The sequence below is a fragment of the Brachyistius frenatus genome, unplaced genomic scaffold, assembly GCF_029030835.1.
Source record: "Brachyistius frenatus isolate BFR_SWC_R1_liver_20210118 unplaced genomic scaffold, ASM2903083v1 Contig_107, whole genome shotgun sequence".
Lineage (NCBI taxonomy): Eukaryota > Metazoa > Chordata > Actinopteri > Embiotocidae > Brachyistius > Brachyistius frenatus.
This window is the reverse complement of record NW_027210706.1, coordinates 380,001-404,820: the sequence shown is the minus strand read 5'-3', so window position 1 is coordinate 404,820 and position 24,820 is coordinate 380,001. Positions and strand designations below refer to the sequence as shown.

Below are 24,820 nucleotides of genomic sequence, written 5' to 3'. Positions count from 1 at the left end.
ACAATAAACAGTAATAAACTGCAACCAGGCTGCTTTATTGTACTTTACACTACAAACCCTTTCAGCTGATGCTGATTTATTGATTTGATGCCACGATGACTGGAGTAACAGCTGTCTGATACATAACACGGGTTCACTCCTCAACTGTTGTGTTGATTGACTTCATTCCATTTGTATTATTTGTTGCAAATGATTTCCGTTGCATAACTTTCTTTTCCTTTGTTTTACTCAGTGTCTTCAGGCCCAAACAGGAAGTCTTGGATCTCTTCTTCAGCAGGGATGTTGTCCACATTGCTGACTTTGACTCTCTGGGCAACAGGCATGCATCTGGGCATGAGCTTCCTCCCACTCTGAAAGACAATTGTCGAAAAGTGTGCAGTTGAATCAGCTGCCGTTCATTGTCTAAATCATTAAAGGTGAATAATGTAAAATAGTGTGTAAAAGAAGGAAGTTGTTTTTGGTTTTGTAATAAGCTGTAATACATTTAAACAGATTTCATTCAGTGTCACCCCTTATAAATGCAGACCAGATATTCAGTTCAGATATTTACTTGTGCTAAAATCAAATTTGGAGAAAAGGCAAATGACTTACTATTTTCTTGGAGTCAGCGAGGGATCTCTCCAAGTACCTCCTCATCCTTTCTTTTTGTTTTTCTCTCTGCTCTTTCAGCTTTTCTTCACGCTGCCTGCAACATTGTACAGGAAGACAGGTTTAAAAAAAAAAAATGATTCTGATGTTTTTTTTTTTATTCAGTTTGGAAATAATGTTTTGAAGTAAAAAAAAAAACTCCCTATGTACCATGCATCCCAGGACTTACATTACTGCCATTACTTTCAGAAGAGGCTATATTTACTTAGAGAGCACAATGTTTGTTTTAGAGAGCACAATGTTTGTTTTCACAGTTATGCAGATGATACACAATTGTACATCGCTGCTGAACCAATGATGATGCAGCTACGCGCTCCATCACTGAATGTCTTTTAGCAATAAATAAATGGATGAGCAATAATTTCCTAAAATTAAACGAGGATAAAACAGAAATCCTCCTCGTCGGCCCCAAAACAAAAAGGGAAATCGTAGAAAATGATCTGGGGCAACTAACTCCGTGGGTACGATCAGAGGTAACTAGTCTTGGTGTAATCTTAGACTCTGATCTAAGTTTCAAGGCCATTGATAAGGTGACAAAAACTTATTTTTTTCCACCTCACGAACAAAGCCAGGGTTTAAAAATCAGACAGATGGTGAAAAGTTGATTCATGCCTTCATTTCTAGCCAACTGGACCACTTTCATGCACTTTTTACTGGCTGACCAAAGAAAACAACAGAGAGACTTCAGCTCATGCAAAACTCTGCAGCTCAAGTATTAACCAGAACCAAGAGCAGAGAACACATCAGTCCAGTTCTGGCTGCTCTGCACGGTTTACCTGTCAGACACAGGATTGACTTTAAGCTCCTCCTCCTCACATACAAAGCTCTTAATGGGCTCGGACCAAGTTACATCTCTAACTCTCTGGTGAACTATGAGTCTTCAAAAACACTGAGATCATCTGCTGCTGGTTTATTGGAGGTTCACAGCAACAGTTGAAAGAACATTGGGGATTCAGCTTTTGTCAGCGACGCTCCAAAGCTGTGGAACAAACTACCAGTTAGATATCAGGGAAGCTGCTCAGTTAATACCTTCAAAAGAAAGCTCAAAACATATATTATCTTTACAATAACCTTTAACTAGCTACTCTTGAAGCTGTCTTGCACTTGAACTACCGCGCCTTTAAAATGCATGTTGTTCATTTTATATTTTAACTATATATTTTTGATAAAACTTAAAAAGACTCATATGTAAGTGAAAAGGGAATTTTAGTAGTGTACGAGCGGGTTGGACCCGTGTGAGCTTTTAACCGAGGTTGAGCAGAAACCTGGAGGTACACTGACGAGTCTCCCTTAAAAGTATTTACTAAGACCACAGCAGAAAAGGAGATTTAATCTCCAGTGTATTACTGGATAATATTAGATCTAGAAAAGTGCACAAGACGTACAACTGCCACAACGGCTTTTTCCATTACTTCATATCATAAATTGAATCCCAGAGAACGACCCAAATCAATCTTGTATTTAATTTTATGCTTTTTAACTGTTTCTTATGCATTTGATCTGTTTTATCTCATTTCTTTTCTATACTATTAAATGTTCCTTTATTTCTGTTTTTATGTGAAACACTGAATGTAATGCTCTTGCTGTGAAGCACTTTGAGCTGCATTTCTTGTATAAAAGGTGCTATACAAATAAAGTTTATTATTATTGTTATTATTATTTGTTATTATTTTTTTTCCTGTCGTTAACCCCGTACACACTGGAGGTCCCTGTACTGGGACCGGGCGGTTATATTTCATTTTGTGAAGGTTGCAGAGTGTTGCACATCCACTGAAGAGGCCTCATCCTGCTACTACGACTAAAGTAGACGTAACATGGATGTTTGTTGTGCTGCATTTACTGTATGTTACATCAACTTTGGTAGAGATGCAGTTGAGAATGTTTTACAACAGATTCAGTACCAGCAGTGTTTACTGAAAGTCTTTGTTGCAGATTTCCAGATCTTACTCTGGCCTGGTGATGTGGACAACGAGACTTATTTCAAAGTGTCCCACAAGTCTTCTCCATAGAGCCCAAGAGTGATCAGTCTGACCTCAGTTTTGTAGCTGTTACTGACTGAATGTTTTTTCAGGTATATTTTTCAGAAAATGGCCAAGGCCTCAAGGAGTTCAGACAAAGTAAGCAGAACAGAGTCATGACACATACCTGCTCCTCTTCTCGCTGTCCTTGATCATTTTCATCAACTCCAGCTTTTCCTCAGGGATGCTCTCGAGGCCCTGCAGCAGTACAGAAATGCGCTTCTCAATATTGGCCAGCTTCTCCAAAGTGCTGAGGTTGGTCATCCTGTCATCCACGCAGCTGCGATGCACCTCCGCCACCTTTTCACTGAGAGCTTCCAACATCACATCCTGTAAGCAGGAGAAACACACTCAGACAGTAAGCATTAACAAGCTGTGGACACCACTTCTGTGATTTTAGGAAGTTGATAACAGACATTCCTTTAAAGATTTACAAAAGGCTGATCTTTGGTAAAGATGTGGTCAAACCATGCATTCTGTTTCCTTACTTGGTCTTCTGTGTTTAATGACACATGGAGTTGAACCTTCTGTTCCAGCTTGGCACTCCTCGCCTTCTCCTTGCCGATTCTCTGGTTCATGTCATTGACCTGCAGAGCTATCTGTTCTTCGTCCTTTTCACTTGAGACAGAGAGAAATCAGGGGTGCAGGGATGTGACCATGGAGAGAGGAACCAATAGTAAATGATAAAGTGTAATAAGAGGTTTGAGATTCAAAAGAAACTTCGGTATCTGGTGAAAATGGAACAATAGCACTTCATTTATTTGAAGAGCCTCGACACTTTGTGCTTACATCTTCTTCCTGGTTCTCTCGGTGGACTGTTGGAGCTCCTCCAGTGTCTCCTCCACCCTCGTAGAGTTCTGGATGAGGGACAGGTTCTGCTCTGTCAGCTGTGTTAACAGATCCAGTAGCTGCTGGGGATCAGTGAAGTACAGCTCTGGCTCATCCTACACAGCAGTGACACAACAAGGTGGGTAAAACACGCCACTCTGAACACTGCGAGTAAACATTCAAGAGTGAAAGTAGATGCTCCGTTAACTTTGTAAATGATTTATAGTTACAAACACTGACCTCATATTCTGAGCTGTCATTGTCCGGTTTAGAATTTGTGACTCTGAAATGACAAAGTAAAAGTTTTAGAAGTGTGAGAATGTTTGCAGTAGCATTTAACGGAAGTATTGAATATTGCTTTTATGATTTATGATAATTATTACTAACAGTTAACTGTATTTATGACCCTCTGCAGCATGTTTATTACACAAGCATAGTGTGAAATATTTTTTGCAATTGAATGAACCAAAAGCAATATCATTAGTAAACATGGACATTTAATTCATTAATTGATTTGTTTTTAAATTAAATTATTTAGATATATTTCTTTTATTATTTTCTAATGCATTTCTGCTTCATTATGCAAATGAGGGGTGTGTCATTTAAATTGAGGTGGCCGGGCTTGGAAGGAGTTTGGTTTATATTTCGTCGGCCCCACAAAAAACTTGATAGTCCTGACTGGCAGTATTATTTTCAGCTGGAATATAAAATGCGCTTGTGATGATCTGCTGACTAGAGGTAGCCATTTCTGTTGTGAGTCTGGCCTTTGGTGTGTTAATAAGTTAAGTATATTTGATACACTAAGCGGAGAGCTATCCTGCAATCGATTTTCATTTTTGCCTCAAACTGGGTTTGACTCTATTAATTCAAGATCAAATAACAGTATAAAAATTCGGTCTTTAAATGTTAAAAATGACTTTTATGTATTTCGATGCATTTTGCTGAACACTTAGTGAAAACATTGATGACAAATCATATTTGCCACCACATCAAAATGAATGAGTCTACAAGAGAAACACTGGATGTGCACAAGAACAAAAGGATGCTGTGATTGAAGTGTGCTGATGCTTCCATACAGAGTGTTGCTGTGAGCTGAGGACAGTCTGCTCTCTGTGACGGACGGCAGCTCTCTACCTGGACTGGACACCTTGTTCTCCAAACCTGTGAGCATGTAAGTAATCGAAGAATCCTTAAAAATAATAGCAGAGTACCGTGATGCTGATCCTGATGATCTATTTTGTGTTGATTTACTTGGTTTTAACATGCACTAAAGGAAAGTACTTGCCATTCCTGGTCTCCATCTCTTCAGGCTCCCTGTTCTGGTTGTCTTGTGGGTCTCTGTCAGAAAGGACTTTAACTCTCAAAGCTGTTGTCCTCTGGGCCTCCTGCCACTCTGGAGGAGACAGCTTGAATAGAAGCTCCTTGTATCTCTTGTAGTCGATCAGGATTTCTTCAAACTTGGCAACTTCACTATGAAAAAGAAGGACTACATTTTAAACCACAAGACTTAACACTGTCCATTTAGATGCATTCACTTTTACTCATAGTTCCTCTCAGTGCACCTTTTGGGTAAACACTCTTATGCACTAAAACATGCGAAATGTACACACTCACAGAGTATTTGAATGCTACCTTTTAATGGTCCCTATTTCACCAGTTAGCCTCTTGATCTCAGTGTTCTTCTCCTGTTTGGACTTGGCCTCCCGTTCAAAACTGACAACAGAGACAACCGTTTACACATCATAAAAATGTCCTCTTGTCAGCGCCAAAGTAAGTCTACATCCAGGAGTAATTTTAGAGTAAAACACCATTGCAAGAACAGCATGTGCAGTGACAATAACAACGTATGTAGATTCATCTCACAGCGTTCGGGCCTCCACAGACTTCTTCTCGTTCTCCCTGAGAAACTGTTCAAAGTGGAGGTTGTCTCTCTCGATGCTCTTTTCGAGTTGCTTCAGCTGCCTCTCCTCTTTAGCAATGGCCTTGTCCATCTTCAAAATCTCAGACCTCTTTGTCATCAGAGATAACTGAGGAAAGGAGAATGGGGGTAAATTAAGGAGAAGAGGACAAAGTCAGACACATAAAAAGAAGATATTAAGTTGCAATCTCTGACCGTCCTGGTCGGATTTTAGTTTAAATCTCACAAATCCTTCTTCAGTTTCCTGCTTCCATTTTCATGTATTTTTGACGATTTGTTGCTCTTATCTTTGAACTTTTTGTCTTATTCAGTACCTCTGAGATCAATGACTTCAGAAATCAGTGCTGCTCATTACACATTTTAGTTTTAGTCAGAGAGAACAGCGCTGCACCATTACTTCTAACAGTTGTCATCTGCTTATTCTAATTCATGGGCAACATTTAGGAGTAAATCATACACATTAATGTGAAGATGAAAGCCTTCTAGTTGGAACAAACTCCACAGTTTACCCTCACACTCACAACGGACCATGGTACAGGAGATCAAGTTAAAAAAGACTCCACATTTCAGCAGTTTTCAGCATGTCATCGTTTTTAATTTGTCTCTTGCACACCACTAAACCTCATGGAGATGCGATCTTACATCACAGGAAAAGTCCTTTAATTCTGTTGGAACAACAGATCTGGTACATACAGCAGCACTTGTCTAAAGGAAGATTGAAAGTAACAGAGAAACTATCAAATATAACTGAAGATCATAAAAATTAAATCATGATGAGTGCTGTGAGACAATATCCACCTTTTCAGATCAGGCAAAGATTTAGATCCACCGAGTTTAGATGATGGTTGTGGTTCAGTAAGATTAGATAGCAGCGACAAAGTAAAACCACTCATTCAAAAAGCATCACAGGTACAGTTGAGTCAGACGATGAGTCCAGATTGTTTTAATGGCTCCACGACTTTTAAGATTTTAAAAACTCCAGAAATCCTTTACCTCCAAAACTGCCTTCTGCCGCTCCATCGAGATTAAGTCATGTTTTCTGTCCTTTGTCAGATTTTCTGGGGACAAAGCACAGCCAGTAGTTGGCATCAAAATCAGCAAGATTTTTATTACAAGTAACGTACACAGCTAAATGAAGAGCCTTTATTTTGACTCCACTTACGTTGTTTCATCGTGACCATTTTCAGCTCATGTCTGTCTGATCTTGGTTTTGGGAGAACTGTCTTACTCCTGACTTGTTTTAAATTCTTCATCTTTTCATTTTCCTCCTCCTCCTCCTCCTCCACTTCTCCCACCAGCTCATTCTTCAGCTTGGCCATCATTCTTGCAGCGTGGGTCGTCTTCTGATCAATCGGCTGAGCCAGAAATTTACGCATCTCCTGAGCAAAAAGGCAAACAAACAGCAGCTTGAATTCAACACAGCAATGTTTTACCCCCTGAAAATGCCGATATAAAAGTATAATACAGTGGAGAGAAAACCTTTCATTTGTACATACACAGTTGTACTCAAACACACAGACTGACCTCTTTTCGGGCCCCTCTTTCGTTTACACTCAGTAGAAAAATGCTGTCACTGTCTGGCACTTTGAAGGGGCTCAGTTGTGCCTTCCTCCTCCTCAGCCCTACACATGGAAACGAAGACGAACAGTGCATGACGTTTTCTGTTATCTCTTTTCTCTTTCTACAGTTGTAGTTTATACAGATTTATCACTCTGCCCACTATACCTATTTTTGGTGATTTGGCAGCACCATTAGTCGCTGAAACAACAAGGCTGCCTGAAGAAACCCCTGCTCCTTCTGTTGAAAACATATTCTTAATAATGGTACAAATTCATCTTCAGCCACTGACTGTACTTATGTGTGAAACATGGCATAAGAGCAGAAACTTACTCGGCTGCGTTGACGACATCTTTGAGGTACAGCAGCACCAGCTCAGCGTTTAATTAGACTGCATGTGTAAAACAAACAAACAAAACAAACAAACAAAGTTTTCGAAGGCAAAACAGCATTTTACATTTCTGAAAATTACAAGCCAGACTGACATCCTCTGGCAGGGAGTCCTGGCTGTTACCTCGAAGACGTTGACTCGAAGTGACTGAACCATTGATGCCAAGGCTTCTTAACTTTGATTTTTAAGCTGTAAAAACCTTTCCTAAGGAATAACATCCAATTTACAAACCGGACAATTTGAAATGTATTTATTATCATTAAAAGTTCTGCACACTCAAAATGTGTGTTGCTGTTTTTTTTAGTTCGGCTTGTGTTGAACGGAAACGTGATCTGACTGCACTTATCAGAACTATGAAGGTCGTTAGAAGAGACACAACCAAGCAAACATGAAAACAGCTGTGGGGGGAGGCTAGGTGCGTAGGGTTTTTATTTTATCAGAAAGTTTTAACTCCTTTATTCTCCCCTCCATCTCTAATGTTATAGCCCTTTTTATTTATATATCTTGTTTGGGTGCAAAGGCGTTTTCATCTATACCATAGAAAGTGTCAAACAGTCCGGCCTTTGAGGCTTTGTATTTTCTTGTAACCCAGGTACAAAGTCTATTATTTTTTCAATATGTTTGCAAATTGTAGTCTATATTGAGGTTATACGCTGCATATTCCCCCCATAAAATAATGTTGAATGAAATTACCAGAAAATAACTCACATAAATCAAACCTTGGGATAGAGACAGAGGAAACAACACGTTTGTTGGCTGACCTGTAGTTTTTATGATTTAACTTAGTCTACATTTTTTCTTCTAAATTAAAGCTAGTTATTTGGTATATTAATTCCGTTTTCAAAAGTTGTTCAGACAACTTTCTGAATTCTGACCAACAAAAAAACAAAAACAATTTCAGATGTTTCTGACAAGATAAATGTGATGAACAGAAAGTACAGTCCTCTCAATAGGCTATGCCAGTTTGCTTGCAAACAAGTCAGCCCCGTCTTTACCAGGATAAACAAACTGGGCCGAGCTGCTCTGCAGGTTATCATAGAATAAACTGTTTTGAACACTTCTTCAGTTTGGTGTCGGGGGAAGTCAACCTACCGTCTGATAATGCTGTCCATAATCACAACAGAGCTTTCTTCTCCCAGATCAACAACAACTGGGTTTGTGTACTGTTGTCATGGTAACTGTTACCTTCACGGTCTCCTAATAATGTTCGTCGTCACTGCCTCGTTTAACTTCCTGGCTTTTATGCATTATAGTTTGTATGAATTATTTACTTGTAATTGTTTCTTCAGGCTATATATATTTTAATTTATATATGAATATGTATTATTATTATCATCACATCAGCATATATCCATTTTCATTGGTATTTTAGCAACTAAAAGTGTAAAACAGGCTACATCAAAGAAAGTAAGCAGAAGGCTTTAATTCCCTCATATTATTTATTACTAACACAGTTAACTTGTAGTTACAGTGAGTGATCTTCAGGACCATATCAATTCTCCACTAGATGGCATAGGCAGGTCATAAAATCTATCTCAGGCTAAACTCAATATATTGTGTTTACTGTACGGATGTCTTCATAAGAGAAACCCCGATTTCCAGATTAAAAGAAATGCTTTTGAAAAACATAGATTGTATTTGTAAGTAGAATCTGTGTCAGTGATCATTTCTTCCGAAGTTAACTGGACTTGATTGCCAACACTTCTTTTAGTTCATTGTTTATACCAGTGAATAAACTTAGAAGCTGATACTGTACATTCACTCCCACGCATCCACACATGACCCTGCACATCTCAGCTCAACAAAGCAGCCCACACACAACACTTGCTTGTAGGAAATCCCAGTGTCAGATTGTTGGGTTAAAGTAATGCAAACACATGGAGGAGTGTTGGCTCACTCAACAGAAAAGGGCATGTTGTGTAAGAAAGGAGGAACAGTGTTTTATTCAGTTTTGAAGGAACAGCTTCATGAGCCACTTGGATAGGAAACCTACAGCAAGCACAGGCACAAATACTTTCTTTGCATTTCCAGCAATGTAAATGAAACAAAGTTTACAAAGACTGTTCTCCGGCACAGTTGCTCAGAAAGTTGTTTTGTTTATCACCGCTTTACATTATAGATAATACTGATTACTGTACCATGAAGATGCTGTGAATACAGCTGGTTTCTTATATAGCATTGCATCAGTTGTTTGAGCATTACAGATTGCTTTTACCTCCTCCGCCTATGCAGCCCAAAGATGGTGGATATTTGGTATTATATAAGAGGTGAACATTCAGCCCTTTATGGATGATGAAACAAACAGATTGTCTTTAAAAATAATTTACAACGCCACCTTCAGTTAACCTTTGAAGATTAAAAAAAAAAAGGAAATGACCAGATCAATGAATACACAGAAAACAATACACTTCTTGAGAATAAATGTGAAATTAATGTTTTTTTTTAAAAGCTGCCTCCCTCCCTCAGGTCTTGCAGTAGGTTGAGGTGGCTGAGTGAAACAACAGCCCTGACCCCCCCGTCTTGAAACAAACATTGAAGCTGAGTTGGAGCTGCCACGCAGGCAGCTGCTGAGTCCATATGAGTGGATTGCACAGCTTCAAACTCAGACAGCATTTTATGACGTGTGGCTGTTTTTGTATATCTCCCTGAACTTAATTTATTTTAAAATCTCAGGGATTGTTTTTTTTTTCTTCCCAGAATCAATAAGCAATTTTTACAGCAGTTTGCAAAGCTTCTGGTCACATTATAAAAGCACAAATCAAAGTTTGTCATTAATCGATGGGCTTTGTAGTTATAAAATCCTGTTATTAATAACCAATACCTCTTAGTATCAAATGATTACTAAGTAAGGCCCCTGAATACTTGTCCTCTATACACATCATTACGGGCACATGGCATGAACTATGTTCACACTGATAACTGACAATACTTTTAATAATTTGTACATGAAGATTCAGTCTTGTCATTGTGAACACAGTTTATTTGTTTTAAAATTATCTCAATTCAAGGTCTCTTTTTTCCAATAACTTTCAACCACACCCCACAGTCTTCTTCAGTGAATCAAACACAGGAATTTACTTGGGTCATCACATTAACTTTGTGGACCACCTTTTACCATTCATGTATAACCAGTTGTTATCATGTGGCTAAAGTTCTGAGCTCACCTGACTGAAGGTCTGGGGTGTGATAGAAAGCTGTCAGGAAAAAGTGAGTGAATTGAAAATGTGATCATTTGTTTTTCATGATTTTGTAAAATTGTGTATTCTTGTTCGTAAGAAGAGTCTTAACAAAATTAGAAGTTAGAGATGTAAGCTTGTAGCATCATAATCAAAAAGACTTGAGGCTGTAATTTCTGCCAAAGGTGCTTCAACAAAGTATTGAGAAAAGGCCATGAATACTTATGTACGTGCTATATTTTCGTTCTTTTATTTTTAATAGATTTGCAAAAATTTTAAACAAACTTTTTTCACTTTGTCATTATGGGATATTATGGGGTAACATAACAAAATGTGGAAAAAGTGAAGTGCTGTGAATACTTTCCGGATGCACTGTATTTCGAATGACTTGTAAATATTTAATAAAACTTGGAGGGACATGATTGGCAAAGCCTCAAAATTGAATGAATATGCTCAAATGATTATATTTGGTATTATGATTATCCTTGCTTGTACTCTCAAACAATATGTCTAATTGAATGAATTATTGCACTGTGAATTGGGAAAGGCACTTTCTAAATATAGGGCACTCAGAAGCATGTCTAATGCCAGTTTACGCAGAATAATTATTTACCGTGGAAATGAGTGAAGCTTCAGCTTGACGTAAAGCACAGAAATTGAGACATTATTCAAATCCTCCAAATGTCTGTACCGGCAGAGCCAGTTCAGTTTATACTTCTCTTTTCATGCAATGGAGGTTTAATGAAAGGTAACAGCATTAACATTTACATTTTTCTCAATCATAAAAAATATATATAACTTTTGATGAAAATGAACAGCATTCATTTTATACACAATGCCTTGAACTTGGATGAGTTAAAAATGTGTATTTTAGGGATATAGAGCTTTTATAAAAGTGTGGCATCATTATTATTTTTTGACTTGTGGTGACTGTCACTATTAAGACAGTAAAACTGTGATATTACCCCTCATGATTTTTGTGGATAATAAATAAATTAACACATACAAAGTTATAGAGTTGGATCGTGGTGGCTAGTAAATATCACCAAAATCTGCAGATCTATGTGGCCTTTTGTCCTCTTTCAGCTCATTGTTTTTGATTTAAAAAATTGCACATTTAACGATGAGTTTTTTCCAGCAGCAACTGTTTTTACTGAAAAACTGTACACAGAACATTAAAACAAAGTTAGCGACTAACTGGTAAAGAGAAAAGTCTCCCAAGTAAAAGAACTAAATATATTTCTAAAGGTCAGGTGGTCAGACTGAACACTAATATTTATTTAGGTATTGAGTATGCAAACATGCCATCCAGAACCAGTGTTGGTGGCCATATTGTGGCTGAGCATAGATACAGTACATCTTTGTTTTCTCTAATACAGTTGTTATGGCGCTCAAGGTGTGTTAGCTGCTCATGTGCTGAGAAGGTAAAGTGGTTGAATCTGTTTCACAAACCTTCGCTGGAAGTCTTATTTATTTGTGTTGCTTGGATTGAAACCTTCTTAACTGTTTTTTTTTGTTTTTTTTTGCCCACCGGCTTGTTTTTTCTCCCAAGTGTTTTGTATTTAGAGTGAGTAATTAAAAGTCTTTCCTTAATTCAACCTGCCTGTTGTCTTTTGGGACATTCCCTTGTTTAATTGTAACAGCTGTGTTCAGAGTTGGAGGGTATCTAGCTGGAGATACACTTACTCTTTAACCATGCATCTGTGTCGAGAGCAGGCTGTGTTGTGAATGTAACTGTTCACGTTCTTGCCAATATCCTTTGCGTGTTACTGCTAAATTCTGCTGGAGTGCGAAGCAGAAAACTGAGTGGATAAATAGAACTTCTGGATTTGTACGATGCAAACAAGATACATCGGGACATTAATGTATTGTTCTGTGGAAAATTGGTCTCCATGAACCAATTACTGTTAAAAGTTGCTCAGCCCGCTCAGCTGTCTGATGGCGGGGTAACAAACCATCTCAGATCTATTTTTCCTAAATTTTTCTGATGTATGTGAGAGTAATAGTTTTGAACTTGATTCCATTTATTTTTACACAAACTTCAAAAATGTTACTGATCTCACGCTAACGATTCTGACAAACATATGTGGCACACTTTGCAGGAGCAGTGACATGCCGTTCATGTATAAATCACATCTTGTGGACACGTGTTAATTTGCACCTGCACAACAACCCTCCTAACGGATGCAGGATACATGAGGCAGTTATCATGGGCATGCGAAAACACATAAAAACAACATCTCCGGCCTGTGTATGTGTGCAGTTTCTTTGACCAGCCATTGATGGTCAGTCTTCTGCTTGTTAAACCACAATGTCTCATTTTATGTTTCTTATTACAGATGAATGTCTATTTGTGGCAGGAAGATGTCATGGTTGTGTGTCTGTTAGCTTGTTTTGATGTCCTTCTTTAACCATGTAAAGAAATCAATTAATCCAACTTTCAAACAGAAACCTAAAGCAAAACACCTGTTTCTTTATTTGAGCACATACCACTCTGAGAAATTGTATAAATTATTTCTTTAGCATGTTGCTGAGGCCTGACATGAATAACACACCTTCACCCATATTTCAATCTATCTATAAAAATAGCTTTTTTTTGTTAGTCCCGTGAGCCCTAATCATTAATACTTTTTTATATTTGCATTTCCATTTGCAAACTTAAGAACTTGTGAATGATGCATACTTCTGTTAGTGGGAATGTACAGCTGAATATTTGGGGAATTTGTCCATGCTTGTCGGCTTTGATCCCAGCAGAATTAATCCTCATATAATTAAAAACTCGTTAGCAGACAGATGCCTGGTCTTGTCTGGAGAAAAGGCTGCCTGCATTTGGATAGCCGGGTGACTATTTGGCAACAAAGGGACATCTTAGAGGAAAATTATTAACTGCTGAAAGGAAATAGACAAGAAACTTTTTGTATTTCTTCTGGCCATATTGTGGGGACAATTGTCGGGCACATGTAACAGTATTTTATTTTGTGACCTGTGACTACACTCTACAATATTGTCTGTTGTCTCTGCCTGATGAACGCTGTTGGCATCTTGAGTTTAACATATGAGAAAGCAGTTTAAGTGTATCGTTGCCACCTTTTGTACCCCAGGAAAGTTAATTGCCATTGAGACAGCAGAGAATTATCGGATCCACCTCTTTGACTAAACCCCTAAAGACGAAGGATAATGAGCTCTTTCACCTTGGCCCACAAATTTCCTTCATTTAAAACCAGTAATTGTTCCAAATCTGGAATAATTTACACTGGGAGGATACTAATAGTCTTTAATGCTTTCATCAACACTTTGACATTTGTTTTTCCTCCAGTGGGGTTAAAGAGATAATGTGACTGACTTTGATACTTTGGTGTCCTCTGGACATTCAGCTCAATTTACCGCCCACTGTCTCCATTGCTCATGTGTCCAGAGGTACGTTGGGTCACCACAGGACAGTGTAAAGCAGGATAAAAGTCACTGAGGCAGCATTTTGGGGAAGTTCAGCACTGTTGTTTTAAAGACATTGAGATGCGGAGTAGGGCATTAAAACACCAACCTACAATAAATAATCAATGCACTTTACCACCTCAGATTTCTGTATCAAAGAACTTGTGCCAGCTTCCAGTTTGTAATGGTTGCATTGTTCACGGTCGCTTGGCATTACCAGCCCCGAGAGGATTTGGCCATCCTCCAGTGGAGATTGTTTCCAGTCGTTGCATCCTGATGTGCCATGGACTTTGGTTCATTTTAAAACTATAGGAGCACGCTTTAACCAATGAGCATTGACCACCATATACTGTATGCTGTGTGTTGAAACTCAAGCTGTAAACAACAGAGACCCTTCCACAATGTGAGCAGAGTGTAAATCCATGTTGGTACATAACAACATGTAGACCTTTTTGTTTTTAAATTTTAGGCCTTGTTCTTGCTCCAGCTTCAATTCATCAGTATTTTCCTCAAACCGTTCATATTGCTTCATTTTGCTCTTGTGGCTATGCAAACCTTCATGCAAACAGGGTTTCCAGACTTTAATCACAGACAAGACTGAAGCTGTGAATATCAGGTGGGCTTATTTTGTGAGTATCTAAGGTTTCATCAGGTGGTATGTTAATGGCTGTCAACATTGGTGCCGGTGTTGGAAGTACTCTTGAAACCTCTTTAAAAGAGGACTTATGTTTCATCATTGAGGTGTAAAAATAGATTAGGATTTAATCAGAAGACAATTGCATGCAAATTATTTTCCCTTGAAGTGCTGTGCCACTCAAGGGACAGAAAATGAGGAAGATTTGGGTTAGATTCCTTTCGGCAGCCATTTTACTCCTCTGAGATTTTTTTTTTGCTCTTCCTCTTCATCACTCTCTTTCTGCCAGAATAATAATGCAGCTAACCCATTCACTGCTAAATCTGACCCCTTTTATTTTTTTAAAACAAATGTATTACTTGATAAGCATAAAAGAATTGTTAAAAAAAAATAGTACGGTGCTGACAATTGCAACCAAATCATACAATAAAAGCCTAAGGTCCTCTACCAGTATCATTACTTTGGAGGGGACATGTTCTGTGTGTGTGGTAGTGTGAATTAGTTTGACATGACATGACGGTAAATGTTGTTATTACTGTCTGAGTTTCTTTGTCTCATGGACAGGTGTTAGAAAGCTTCTTTCAAAAGGGGACATTTATTGTAAAATACTGAAAACATGGCCTTAGTGTTTCCAAACACATCACCCTGTTCCATTCAGAAAAACAGGGCTAATCCAAAATGAGATTTCTGTCAACGTCATGAACATTTTTGTAGATATTTTCAACTTAAATTTCATTGTCATTTGCTCTTATAAGCATAGTATTTTCAGTAAAAGAAAATGTGTACATGACCTACAAACTGAAGAGAAACTAGTGACCGTAGGTGGAATTTTTGTCAGGAGTTGGTGGAGACCAAAGCAGAGCGAGAAAGTGTGAAAAAAAAAGAACTGAAACACAACTGTGTTGTTTAAAACTGGTTATGCTACCTGCCTTCAAGCGGCCAAAGAAATCTCTTCTGTTTTAAGTTTAATTACTAAATGCAATAGTAGCTAGTGAACATTTTCTGGCTTTTATGCCCAAAGTGGTTAATTAATTTACTGAATCCTTAAACTTGCAGTGTCAAACTTCAGTCTACCAATGAGAGGAATTCTAAAATAAAAACATACATGCTTTTGTGATAGATTCTGCTGCACCTACTCCGTTGCTACTATTGTGCCTATAAACTGAGGGTAAATAGTGCATAAACCAAATAAAGGACGTCACAACTTCTGCAACTGACTCAATTATCTGTTGGAACTTTATCCATTTGGTCCAGTAACATTTGGAAGCGCTACAAGAAGTGCATGATTAAATAATTGTATCCCCATTCAAGCTAGCACAGGCACAAACCGGGAATGTCATCCCAGAAATCACATTTAAAAACTGTATACTGTGAGATTCATGTGGCAGAGATAGGTTTTATCAGCATTGTGTGAACTCATCTGGCAAAGGCTTGAAGGGATGTTCTTTTATGTACCAGTCTCGAACTATAGGTTTTAATTTTAACAAAAGTTTAAATAATGGTATATTAAATCCTCAGTACATACTGATGAACAAATGAGAAACCAATCAGTGAGTACTCGTTAAGTGTGAGATGTTAACGAGCAATGAATCAGAGAATTTATTGTTTATTCTTAGATCCATTATTCAAATGCAATACTGTAGTTCTCCAAAACCAGGAAAAGGTAAACCAGTGAAGGAAAGTTTCTTAGGATGTCTCATGTAGAACGTTTAATTTGTTAAAAAGTTATATGCTGGAGCGTCACAGTCATCAGATTTGGAAAGATACTGTGAGATAGATCGTCATTCATTGGAGCCTCGTAAATAACATGGACGTCTTTGGGGGGAAAACATGTCTGTTCATGCACAACATAACTGCTACAGCATTATGCTGCACAGGGACTGAGAAGACCTGCGCACACTGCTGAGGATAACAGCTATGGACGACATGATACACAGTAAATGAGGCAGAGAAGAGCAAATGGATAGTAAATGAACACATGTTTTGACTGCAGGACAAAAAAAAACATTTTTAAAACAACTTCACTGCATTAAGAATTTGTCTAGTTTCCTTGAAGGAAGGTTTTAAACTTCTGCTTACAACTATTGCTTCTGAAAATGTGAAGGGATTCCACAAAACACAATCCAGATGTCTGTAATGTTCTGGCCTATATTTCAGTGTTGGAAATCTGGCCATCGGTCCAGGCCCCACTCCTGAGAAGCTCCTTTGAGAGTGAAAGTCTATTTCCTGTGTGCCTATTTATACAGCGCCTGTCTCAATAGAGAGGCGAAATGAAGCAAGATCTTCCCAGCAATCAGGCCAGTAAAGAGAGGGCTTCGATGGAAAAACATCCAATTTCAATTATTAACTTATTCCAGCACTGCAACAGCTCCCAGAATCAAGTTCATCAATGCAACACTACATCATTTATGTTTGTAACAGTGTGACAGTGAATGTGTAGATAGATAGATAGATAGATAGATAGATAGATAGATAGATAGATAGATAGATAGATAGATAGATAGATAGATAGATAGATAGATAGATAGATAGATAGATAGATAGATAGATAGATAGATAGATAGATAGATAGATAGATAGATAGATAGATAGATAGATAGATAGATAGATAGATAGATAGATAGATAGATAGATAGATAGATAGATAGATAGATAGATAGATAGATAGATAGATAGATAGGTAGATAGGTAGGTAGGTAGGTAGATAGATAGGTAGATAGGTAGGTAGGTAGGTAGGTAGGTAGGTAGGTAGATAGATAGATAGATAGATAGATAGATAGATAGATAGATAGATAGATAGATAGATAGATAGATAGATAGATAGATAGATAGATAGATAGATAGATAGATAGATAGATAGATAGATAGATAGATAGATAGATAGATAGATAGATAGATAGATAGATAGATAGATAGATAGATAGATAGATAGATAGATAGATAGATAGATAGATAGATAGATAGATAGATAGATAGATAGATAGATAGATAGATAGATAGATAGATAGATAGATAGATAGATAGATAGATAGATAGATAGATAGATAGATAGATAGATAGATAGATAGATAGATAGATAGATAGATAGATAGATAGATAGATAGATAGATAGTTACTTTATTAATCCCACAAGGGGACATTTTTTTTCAGCTACAGCAGCATTATAGTCACAGGTAAAGAAATAAAAATAACAGAGTAAAAAATATTAAATATTAAATATGAAAATGCACAATATATACAATAAAATAGAATAATATTAAATTAAACTAACTTAACAAAAGTGAAAAGATTTAAGCAGCAAACATACAACCAATGGTGTTATCGTTAGGCGATGGATTTAACCAGAGGTGATTTATTATACAGTCTGATAGTGGTGGGCAGAAATGATCTCCTGTATCAGGAATGATCTCCTGTATCTGTCCTTGTGATAGCGGAGCTGGAGGAGTCTATTGGAAAAAGTGCTCCTCTGTCCCTGCAGCAGGTGGTGGAGAGGGTGGTCCGGATTATCCAATATGGATAACAGTTTCTTCAGCGACCTCCTCTCCACCACCTTTTCCAGACTGTGCAGTTTACAGCCAATTATGGAGCCGGCCTATGTAGTGTATGTATGTATGTGTAGACAATATTAATAAGTGGGAGGTTAATTTTAAACAGGATTAACAGAGCACTCACAACTGTGAGAATGTCCTGTTTATTTTATATTTTGAAGGAATATCTCAGATTTTATATCACAAATAAATGCTTAATCGATTAAGTGTTTATCTCTGATTTAAGTGATTCAGTGTCAGTGATGTGCACAAACCCTGTGGGGGAAATGGGCAAACATGAAAACACGACACTTTTTGTCTCAGAGGAATGAATCTTAAGTGTCGCTCTGATGGGAGCAACATTACAACACAGACGTTTCCCATGTAGGAGTCAAAGTCCAGATGTAATCTCTGGGCTAACTACTGTTCTACTATCTACTGGGACTTTTTACTGACCCTCATGAGGCTCCACCTGGTGGTTCACAAGAGCTGGGCTGGAAGGAAAAATAGAAAAGAAATCTTTATTTCATATAATTTTATCAAAGAAAATCTTTCATCATCTAAATAATTTAGAAATAAGTTGAAATAAGGTGACGTGACATCACATCTGGCCTAGCATAATGCTAATGTTGGCGTGACAAAGTTGGGTTCGGACTCCTCAGTTGTTGAATTTAACAGAATGAGTGAAAGTTTGAAATGGCTACAAGATCCAAAAAAACAGTTGAAAGCCAAGTGACAATGCTCGACTTGAGAAGTCAGGCAAACCTTTCAATTCTGATGAGAGACAGGGACACTCAGAGAAACAATAGTCTCATTGTTGTTATTTAGCCTTTCTGAGGCTAAATCAGTGAATTTTATTTTCTGTAATCTGCAGTGGAAAGTTATACTTAGGAAATGTGGTTTGGTACATGGTGGTAAATGGTTTTTAAAGTTTGGGAACCTCTGTACCAAAGTATGGCACTTGCTAAAAACTATGAGCTGCCACTTGCCGACAGCAAAACAATCTGTAAACACAACATCGACATCCAATCTTCTTGTAAAGATAATACAGTGTTTCTGTTCAACTGGTGAATAGAGTGAGGCAATAGAGTAGGATTTTTATTTGCAAAAACGTAATGTTTTACTACATTTACTAATTTTTTTTAAATGGTGACAATAGAATCATGTAGTCTACTCAAGGCTAGTAATTTGTTTCTAACAGTCACAATATAAATTTGATCTCACCCCTTAAAATAGATGAAACCTCATGGAAACAAGTGTTGGCTTAAAGTTAAAACTTGCACACTGGAGGAAGGATCCCTTCACAGCCACTGAATTCATTAGTGTCATCTTCTGGGTTGGGAGCACTCCTTTTGAAAGAATCCTGAAGTCTCTAATGGCTGATAATATGTTTGCTCCGGGCTACTCCTCAGGGGTGCTGGGAGAGTCTGCCTTGTGATTCTTAACATAAGATTTGCTGAGGTATAAATGTCCTTATAAAGGGACTTTCTGCCAGGACAAGCACAACTACAAATTATCTAGTATTTGCAAAACAATGATGATAGCATATTGACATGATTTCACTTCTTTCGTGTATCATTCACCTGCTTTATTTCAGGACTATTGGGAAGGGCATTAATGTTGCCATCAAGATAATGGAACACTATCGCCAAAACTGGCACCCGCACTCGGCCCCATGACTTCATGCTGCCTGCAGAGATTAAAATGATCACACGGTTGCCATAGTGACATGCTAAGTTTGTCCTTGTGTGTGTGTGCATGTTGGGTGTCAATGACACCAAGGTTATCTGGTGTCACCCTGTTTCTGTCGCAGTTGTCATAGCTCAGCAAAACGGCTCAGTAAAGTGTTGTGGCTACATCTGCTGCTGCTGGTGGGGGGCCTGTGCTGCTGTGGAGAAGACTGAGGAAGCGAAGCAGGAGCAAACTGGGACCACATTTTCGATCATGTCCTCCACAAGGAAATGCTATGTGCCTCATCCTGAGAACTGGAATTTGTTCAATTTTTTGACTGCATAGAGAATAAGTTGTCATTGAAGGGATTCAAACCACGATTAAAATCAATAAAATGAAAGTTAATTTGTCAAGAAGATTGACAGATGAACTTGTGCTTTTTGAGAAGTCAAAATGACAATCAGTCAATCCATCTTATTTTACTATCACCTTCACTGGTAGGTTGGTAATCATGATCCTTTTTAATAAGTTTTTAATGTATTTTTCATATCACATCTTGCTTTTAACCACTTTTTAATTTTATAATTTTGCTTTAAAAACTTTATGTAAAGGCTGTTTTCTACACAGGAAAAGTAAAATCTTCATGAAAACCACATGCAGATGCACTTGTGCACAGAAACACGTGCACTCACACATCATTTGCTGCAGGGCAAACATTCACCCACCAGCATTTACGCCTCTTCTTGCATCTCCCACCGGCCACGTCCCCTGCAGACGGATTCAAAATCATCACCAGAAATTATCTATAAATGTGTGATCGCCTCATTTCCACGTGTTTATGAAAAAAAAAAAAACTGCTGCCAACGGCAGCTCCTCTGCATGCTGGATACTCATGTGTGTGCATGTGTTTTGGTGCTAAGAATAAATACATCAATGTTTTAATTAAGTTTAGTTATTTGTATTCATATAAAATCCTTCATTAAGTATATTGCAGATTAAAAAAAAACAGTATTGCATTAAATCCACATTAGATTTGGACAATCTTTCTGATGTAGGATGTAATCTAATCATATCAGCATCGTTATATGTATCCCATGGTAGGAAAAGTATTTTGAAAAAAACAGTTGAATAAAAAGCAACTGGGAATGCTGAAGATGACAAGAAGGCTGAAACTCTGACACATGCCTAGATAAGATGAGGAATACAGATCTGTTACAGCAGGTAATTGAGGATTTGGTCTATTAACTTGCCTTCCAAAATGCCTGCCATTGCTGTTGCTGCGTCTTTTGACCCTGTCACATTCACACTCTGCTTCTACAGGACGTGCCCAATCAAAGTTTTAAATGGCTACAGGACACGTGTGGCAGCCATCATGCACAGATAAAGGCGTAGTTAAAAGCAAAAATATCTCTGGCCTGAGTGTTGGAAGACATGTCTGAGCTTTGAAGAGTGCCGGGCCAGCTGCTTCCAGTATTTGTGCTAAGCTAATATAATCACCTCCTGACAGCATCACACTCTCAGAGTGGGTGAAACAAAGCCAATTAGCATATTTTCCAAAATGTCGAAGCAGTCTTAAGAATCCATGTCAAATCATCATTCAGTACACACAATACAGTCTTTTCTATGGGACCTGGTGAAGCTTCTTCCAAAGACAGGGGGAGTACTCTTTAATACATCTCCAGGATTCCCCTCCAGTTTAACTTACATGTGGTAAATTAAACATTTATGGTCTTGTTTGTTTGACCATTAAAACAGAAATTCAGTTATATCAAACATCCTGTATACAGAGAACCAATTAAGAAAAATAGTGAATAGATACAGACAAATTAAACCCTTTGGCTGGATGTGTATTTATGTTTTTATCCAGTAACTGAGCTGAGACAAGCTGGTCTTACTGTTCAGCACACCTTCACACAGGAGCATAAAAAAGCCTCCACGACTTCGCTTCGCTCCAGGTAAGTGGAAAAAATAGCACAGTCCACCCAAAACTGAACTATACCTTAAAATGAGGGCAAATGCCTATACTTAGCAGCTGGGACGTCAGACAAAACAGGGTTGTGGGACATTAGGTAATCAAGTGGACACTGCATTATGGTCACTTCATTTATTTGACTGAGGACACAAGAGAATAAAATAAAGTTCTACTTTTCATACAAAAGTTTTGATGTGGCTTTTGAAAGAAAGACAGACTCTGCGCCCACCTCTCTGGCTGACTTTCCCTTGCTCAACAGCCCAGACCTAAACTTCATGTAAGTGTGACAGAGCAGAGAATTGTCTGGAAAGAGGGAAATTTGCCATCTGTACATCATAGGGCACTCAAGTGTTGTGAAGTACTTGCATGTAATAGGTGGGCAGGCTTACCGAAGCCGATGAGAGGGCGCTGGGGCACTGCAGAGCATAAATGACTCCCAATCACTCACATTCACAAGTGGATAATGGTTCAGGATGATGCTTCCTTTGCAGGTGGATGGGGCGACTTCAATTTCCCCGACTGTGGACAGCAGTGGCAATGAAGAAAAAGCACTTCACAAGACATAAAATATTAAGCTGTTTTCAGAATGTGGCTGAATATATCTTGTTCTTGGAGGACTCTTCAGTGCCTCAGGATCACGCTTAAATCCTCTTGGCAAATGGAGGGTCTTTCACACGGCGGACAATTTTGGAATAGAAGTTCCAGAGTCTCAATGCGGTCAGAGTTTCGTGTCGAGCCTTTCCTTTCCTTTTGGTACTGCTCCCCATTTGTTTGCACAAAGTCTTAATAAAAGTAGGAACAGCCCGACAGCGATGTGGGCTGTGAGGTGTTAACTAGAACCCTGAAGGAAAACATTTATGTCAATATTTTTTCTTCTGAACATGGATGACTGGAAATTGTAGTTATTTTTACAGGCTTGTATGTCAGTGAAGGTGTTTAGCTATTTTTATGCCATTTGAACCCTGAGGGGAGACTCTTTTTGGCTCCGCCTCCGCCTCTACAGGGAGGTCAGAGGTCATGGTCAGCTATACCAAACAGCATCCTGGTCTTCCAGATAAAGGGCAAGTTCGTTTGCTCATGTTTGCTCGAGCACATTCAAAATCAGGCGGAATATTCTAAGTGCTAAGTGGAGCATGGAGGTGCTGTGGATAAACGCACCCTTAATGAATGTGAGCCAAAGTTCAACATGAGGAAAATGGATTAACAAGTAGTTTGAAGGTTCAGTTCGACAAACGTATCTCAGAGGCAGAGCTGCTCTGAAGGGTAAAAATGATAATATTGGTTAAGTGAAACTGAAGTGGGCATAATTAAAATTTCCTGAAATTACATGTAATTCTCCAGAACAACATCAGTATCCCAACACAGTCTATAGACGTGTAGATTTCTGAGTAGAGGTATCAACTTGAAAGATGTGATCCTTGGTGTCGGAGAGTTGCTGGGTCTTTCAATGATACCATCTAAAAAGGTGCAAAACAAAATGGATTAGTACACATGACAGCTTGTCAAAACCTCTATAATGGAGAATGGTCTTCATATTGAATATGACAACCAAGCACACCCCCTAGTTACTGTTGCTATGCTTGTCAAGCTTTCTGTTCTTGTGCACAGTGCAGTTTACAAAGATAATGGTATAAAGTATATGCAGCGGAGCACATGTGCAAACACTGTATCTAAAGAAATATACATTTGATGAACAACAAAGGCAGAAATGCAAGTATTAAGTGCAGTAACAAATACAAAAGCAGATCAGGGTCACACATTCATGTACATCAGGCCATCTCCAACTCATCCAGAAATATATAAAGGAACTTGCAGGTGAAATTACATTACACAACTGTAGAAATTTGAGTTAAAGCTGTACTAATACATATTCTCTATTAACAAGAGACGTATGTGTTAGGTGAAAGGTGCTGCTCACAATGACAATCCTGCAGAGCTTTCACCAAACTCAGCATCTTTCTATTGAATTCTTTTGGTTTTGTTTTGCAGTTTTTACTCATTGTGTTTGTTTTATGAACAACAACTAGTTTCCAGGCTGATGTTTGCAGTAATAAATGAATAAATAGTAATAATAAGGATGATAAAAAATTACACCCACTGCATGCCACCAGCTCAGCATCAAACAGCAGCAGCACAGTAGTGAATATAAATTAGCATTTAAGGAGCCTTTGTGTCTGTTGGATGATTAAATGTTTACAAGAATGTTCACAATAACAATTTAAAGTCATAAAAATGTCACCACTGTATTTACAGCTTGTTTTGCTGCTCTCAATTGCCCCCCCAAATTACTTATTGTGACTTTAAACTTTATTATCATCATCATATCATCAGCTGTAACACTTTCCGAGTCAAAGTTGGTCTACTGGGGGATTAAAAGGGACACCCTTTATTTTGGTCTCTTTGACACTCACACGTTCTTCTGAAGCAGAGAGGAGGACTGAGGAAACCCTGTCAAATGAAGAGAAATATTATTTACCTTTACTGCTTTTTTGAGCATCTTTTGCCATCACACGTTTGTTCTTTGTGCAACTGTTCTGCTTTTAAAAGCTGCTCCTTATTCCTATTGTCAGTGTTTGTGCAGACATTCACTTTGAGATGATTTGTAATTTTTGCATGGCTAAGCTGAAATGCATGTTCAAGAAATGTGTTACAGTTGGCATAAAGCAGTGACATAAGCTCCCCTCTCTGGTGTTTCATTTTCAGTCAGTCTATGCTTCTCTCCAACTGCATTTGTTTGGAGTTGAACATGTCATGTTGGGCTTTTTTTAGGAGGGGCTGGTGGTGGTGGTGGTGGTGGTGGGATTTCCCGACAGCTTGACTCGTGGTTCTGACTCATTAATTTCCTGCATTGCCACAATGAGCCTCATCAATCGTAAACCCCAGCGCAAAAGAGTTGCTTTCTCCCTACCTGGCCGTTATGGCTCTCTTTGCTCAATAACACAACCAGGAATGATGTGGCTTTGTAGCAGGGAAATGAAAACATACAGACAGACATATTTATATTAAATACTGCCAACTCATCCCATTCAAGCTGTAGCAGGAAAGAAA

The 24,820-nt window shown here is 38.2% G+C and overlaps 1 protein-coding gene across 1 annotated transcript; it reads right to left on the bottom strand.

Moving 5' to 3' along the window:
* Positions 1 to 35: 35 nt before the first annotated feature.
* On the bottom strand, positions 36 to 8,508 carry LOC138628847 (cilia- and flagella-associated protein 100-like). The gene is made up of 16 exons (XM_069712147.1): positions 8,453 to 8,508; positions 7,303 to 7,360; positions 7,138 to 7,209; positions 6,937 to 7,034; positions 6,575 to 6,791; positions 6,406 to 6,470; positions 5,358 to 5,521; positions 5,127 to 5,207; positions 4,780 to 4,964; positions 4,571 to 4,655; positions 3,735 to 3,777; positions 3,456 to 3,610; positions 3,155 to 3,284; positions 2,794 to 2,996; positions 592 to 685; positions 36 to 350 (listed from the first exon to the last, which is right to left on the bottom strand). The coding sequence occupies exons 2-16, from the start codon at positions 7,319 to 7,321 to the stop codon at positions 225 to 227; spliced, it is 1,737 nt and encodes a 578-aa protein (XP_069568248.1). The 5' UTR covers positions 7,322 to 7,360; positions 8,453 to 8,508; the 3' UTR covers positions 36 to 224.
* Between the last annotated feature and the right edge of the window lie 16,312 nt (positions 8,509 to 24,820).